This window comes from Poromitra crassiceps, assembly GCF_964638095.1.
Source record: "Poromitra crassiceps genome assembly, chromosome: 11".
NCBI classification, from domain to species: domain Eukaryota; kingdom Metazoa; phylum Chordata; class Actinopteri; order Beryciformes; family Melamphaidae; genus Poromitra; species Poromitra crassiceps.
Window position 1 is genome coordinate 44,843,785 of NC_139643.1, and position 5,000 is coordinate 44,848,784.

At 46.0% G+C, this 5,000-nt stretch overlaps 2 protein-coding genes across 2 annotated transcripts in view; both read left to right on the forward strand.

The window, feature by feature from the left end:
• Window positions 1-5,000, forward strand: part of LOC310785048 (poliovirus receptor homolog) — a gene marked incomplete at both ends in the record, with an annotated part of 198,686 nt that overhangs the window by 176,499 nt on the left and 17,187 nt on the right.
• On the forward strand, window positions 3,460-4,523 carry LOC310785510 (uncharacterized protein). Its single transcript, XM_083646604.1, has 2 exons — window positions 3,460-3,590; window positions 3,708-4,523. The coding sequence occupies exons 1-2, from the start codon at window positions 3,467-3,469 to the stop codon at window positions 4,262-4,264; spliced, it is 681 nt and encodes a 226-aa protein (XP_083502730.1). The 5' UTR covers window positions 3,460-3,466; the 3' UTR covers window positions 4,265-4,523.

A 5,000-nucleotide genomic window follows, 5' to 3' on the forward strand; every position in this document is an offset into this window, starting at 1 on the left:
AAAAATGTCGGTACTTGAACGCATCTCAGTGATACAAAGACAGCGAGCGAGATAGAAATTCCGACGCAAACTTGAAGGCAACACACACGAGGGTGGGTTACGTCAGCACGTCACTGCCAAAACAAGCAGAAGAGAAGAAGATGGCCTCTCGCTTGCGGTCCACTTCACAAAGATAGACTCAGACAACGCTCGCTGTAACATTTGCGATGCGAAGTGCAAAGCTGGCCAGGGGAACACCTCTAACTTGAGGACTCAAAATGGTTAACAAGCTAATGTTTTGGTCACTCAATGGCGTTTTAAGCCCGACGAATGTTGTTGCAGGCAGCGGGCTTAGCTAACGTAGCTACAGTAACAGAATGTTGTTGTAGGCAGCGGGCTTAGCTAACGTAGCTATAGTAACAGAATGTTGTTGCAGGCAGTGGACTTAGCTAACGTAGCTACAGTAACAGAATGTTGTTGCAGGCAGCGGGCTTAGCTAACGTAGCTACAGTAATAGAATGTTGTTGTAGGCAGCGGGCTTAGCTAACGTAGCTATAGTAACAGAATGTTGTTGCAGGCAGTGGGCTTAGCTAACGTAGCTACAGTAACAGAATGTTGCAGGCAGTGGGCTTAGCTAACATAGCTACAGTAACAGAATGTTGTTGTAGGCAGTGGGCTTAGCTAACGTAGCTACAGTAACATAATGTTGCAGGCAGCGGGCTTAGCTAACGTAGCTACAGTAACAGAATGTTGTTGCAGGCAGTGAGCTTAGCTAACGTAGCTAAAGTAACAGAATGTTGCAGGCAGCGGGCTTAGCTAACGTAGCTACAGTAACATAATGTTGCAGGCAGTGGGCTTAGCTAACGTAGCTACAGTAACAGAATGTTGCAGGCAGTGGGCTTAGCTAACGTAGCTACAGTAACAGAATGTTGTTGCAGGCAGTGGGCTTAGCTAACATAGCTACAGTAACAGAATGTTGTTGCAGGCAGCGGGCTTAGCTAACGTAGCTACAGTAACAGAATGTTGTTGCAGGCAGTGGGCTTAGCTAACGTAGCTACAGTAACAGCTACTGTAGCTAGCTAGTTAACATGCCAGCTCGTCCTCAGTCAGAATCAAATTGTCATACATATGACTAGTGTTCCATTGAGTCATAGGCAATGTATTTGTCAAACATATTTGGTGAACAGTGTGGCTAATTAAAACTGTCAGGACATAACTCAGAAACATGACATCTTAAAATGTCAAAATACAGCAGAGAGGGCAACCCATTTCAGACGGGATGACGTTCGCGTCATTCTCCCTTTAAAGACGGGATGCCGTTCGCGTCAATATACCTTTGAAGACGGGATGACGTCTACGTCAATTTGTAGTTTAGCTGTAGTTTTTCGCCTATTTCCGGTCTCTAGGCAAATGAAATCATTCAGAAAACACACGTGGGGTCTCGCAATGCATTCTGGGATTGTTTTGGGAAGGAAAAGTTTTTTTTTTCTTCACTTTGAGCGGATCTGTTAGAGCGATGGAGGAAGAAAATAATATTAGCGAAGGAAGCGATTTTGAAGACGCGGAATATTCTGAACATTCCACCGTTGATGAAGAGTTAAATGATGACCCAGTTACAGACCCCGATTGGCAGCCCTTGGACAGAGATCAGTGGGTCAGAACTATGTTTCAGGATGACGATGACGATGAGTCTGACGAAGAAGACCAATTCGAAGGCTTCCATGGAAACTGGGTAACGGAGCAGCGCTGTTACCGTCCTGTGCCGGTCAAAGCGTTCAAAAGGGTGCCCGGGGTGAAAAGCGGTGTTGGCTTACAAGCCGATTCCACACCTCTATTTTCTTTCGAGAAAATTTACACGGAGGAAATGTGGGACCGTCTTGTCACGGAGACGAACCGATATGCCGACCAGAGACGCACAATTCCCCCAGCCAAAAAAGCAGCCAAGTGGACCCCGGTAACAGTGAAAGAAATGAAAACATTCATTGGGCTGTGTCTCGCCATGGGGATAATGAAACTTCCCGTCCGAAGAGAGTACTGGCGGCTATCCAAAAACATCTTCAAAACCAACTTCGGCCAGAATATGTCCCGGGACCGATTTGACGCCATTTGGAGGTAGGCTAAGAACAATAATATTATCCTTGTTATTATAACCATTGCGTGATATAGATGCGCCCCATTGAATAGGATGCGCTATATAAATAATAGTAGTTTGATAGATAAAATGTAACATTAGTACCATTGTTATGATGCCCTAAGGGAAATGAAATATATTGCAAATGTATTAGAGGTGTAGTGGGAGTATTGCCATAGTAGCGAGCTTATACACTGGGGTAAGAAACCCCTGCTGGGCTCGGCTGCTACACCTATTGTGTGTGGGCAAACACCTAGTAGGCCTATTGTTATTCAATTGTCAGGAATGTGGAGAGAATGCGCTTCACTCTTTGCACCAAGACAGACACTGCACTTAGACAGACCCTGTAACCCTCAAGTGTAACTAACCTATATAATGATATAGCCTACAATTTTTCATTTCATCCAAGATGTGTCTACTTGTATATAATATACAATACAATATACAATATTGTATACAATATACAAGACATTATATTGTTTATAATATATTGTAATATGTGTCTAATTACCCCCCCTCCCCTACCCCCCCTCTTCCATCCTCCCCTCTCTCACCTCTTCAGATACCTTCACCTCCAAGATAACAACGCACGAGGCGACCCAGCTGATAAGCTCTGGAAACTGCGCTGGTACCTGGACTTCCTGAACCAGCGCTTCCAGGACCTCTATGAGGTCAACGGCACAGTCAGCATTGACGAATCAATGATCAAGTTCAAAGGCAGGCTTGGCTTCCGGCAATACCTGCCAATGAAGGTACTGCTGATTGATTGATCAAATTGTCTCACCTCTATTTTGCCTATGTAACCTGCATCTTTTGGTAATGTGTGAAATAAACATTCATTCATTCATTCATTCCAGCCAACCAAATGGGGCGTGAAGGTTTGGGTGATGGCGGAGAGCTCAACAGGCTACGTTCCGCACTTCAAAGTAAGGAAAAAAATCAGCACACCAAGAATATGCAAATATGTATTCTGTAATGTGTTGTTATTTGAGTGACCTTTCAAGCACCCAAGGCCCTTCCTCAGACTTGTGTTTCTTCTTGCAAACTCCCCAGGTGTACACAGGACGTGAAGCGGCGCCGCAGACGGGCCTGGCACAGCGCGTGGTGCTGGACCTCGCCAAGCCATACAATGGCACCTTCCTGTCCATTTATATGGACAACTTCTACACCAGTGTAGAACTCCTCCAGGAGATGAACGGCCTTTTCCTGTACGGCTGTGGCACCCTTCGGGCCAATAGGAAGGGGCTGCCGAAGGACCACAGCCTGACAAAGAGGGCTGCGCTGGGGAAGCACGAGTTCCGGGTGGCACAGCACGATGACCTCACCTTCTGCGTGTGGCAAGACACAAAGACGGTGATGGTCTTGTCCAATCACCATGACCCCAGCGCAACAGGGACTGTAAGGCGGAGGAGAGATGAGACCCACCGGGCTGATGTGGTAGTGCCCGCTTGCCTGGCGGACTACCAGAGCCACATGAAAGGTTTGTTTTACAGATTTATGTTTTATAAACAAAAATTAAAATACTGTAAGCTTATATTCACTGAGGTCATTTGAGTGAAAATGTACGTATGTAAACAGAGTTCCATGTGTGTTCCAGGTGTGGATCTCCTCGACCAGATGATTGGATACTATGGTTTCGATCATCGGTCAAAGAAATGGTGGCGGCGTGTGTTCTTCTGGGGCCTGTCTGTGTCGTGCTACAACGCCTACGTTGCAGCCAGGTCTGTTGGAGGAAGGCACAAACATTACAAGGACTGGCTGGAGACCTTGCTGGAGGAGCTCATCACACCGGTGACAAGGAGGGCCCCTCCTGTGATCCCTCCTCCTTCTCCTCCTCCTCCTCTGTCCCCAGCTTCCAGACCAGCCTCTCCATTTGGCTCTCCTTCCACTCCAGAGAGCAGGGGAGCCTCCCCAGCACCAAGCACATCGAGCAGGGCAGCCTCCCCAGCACCCAGCACGTCAGGAGAAGCCACAGGTCCCCCAATGCACGACTTCGGGAAGGTGTTTGAGAAGCGGAAGCTCTGCAGGGAGTGCCAGTTGTTGCTGGACAAAAAAGATGTAGTAGGCAGTGGGCTAACTGTGTATGGCTGCATACAGTGTGACCTGCCTGTCCACATTGAGTGTTTTGGAAAACACTACAGACATTTTTTGTAAGTGTTTGCTAAACACTAGCTGACACTTTAGACACTTGCCCCTTTGATGGTAAATGGACTGCATTTTTTTTTATGGTTGCAAGGGGACACAAGGGGGCAGTGTGGAGCACATTTTTGATTTTATTTGAGTGGTTTGGAGTGATTTGTTGCTTGTTTTTTCATACGTTTTTTAGTTTTTTAAAAATTTTCTGTGTTTACAGCAATATTTGACAATGCTATTGAATTGTCATACCAATAAACACCTTTTACAAGGAAAGCCACATGTGTCAGCTCTCAAATGCCTTTTAAAGTGTGTTTTTATCTTCTACAGAGGCTGAGATATCACTATTTTAGTAGGCGTTGACATTTCTATGAAAAGTTCAGGATTTGGGGGTCTATTATCAAATCGGACTTAGGTTTTAGAGGCTATTTTTTAGGCGAAAATAGGCTGAAATGGGTTAAACCCATGTTTAGACGTGTTTAGACGTGTTTGCTCCTTACAAATGCTCCTGACAGCAGAGAGGGTGTGTTCTAATCAGCTATAGTTCCCAGTGAAGTGGACTGACTGCACATATTACTTAACATGGCTGAATACCCTGTGCAGTCCACTTCGCTCAGAACACACCCTATCTGTACTTCAGCAGGTGTCAAGATTGATCAAAGAGGATAAGGAGGGGATATCCGATCAAAATAAGGTGGGTATCCAATGCCAACCTGCCTCGGTTATGTTTCCGAGTGTCGTGATTGGCCGAATGCCA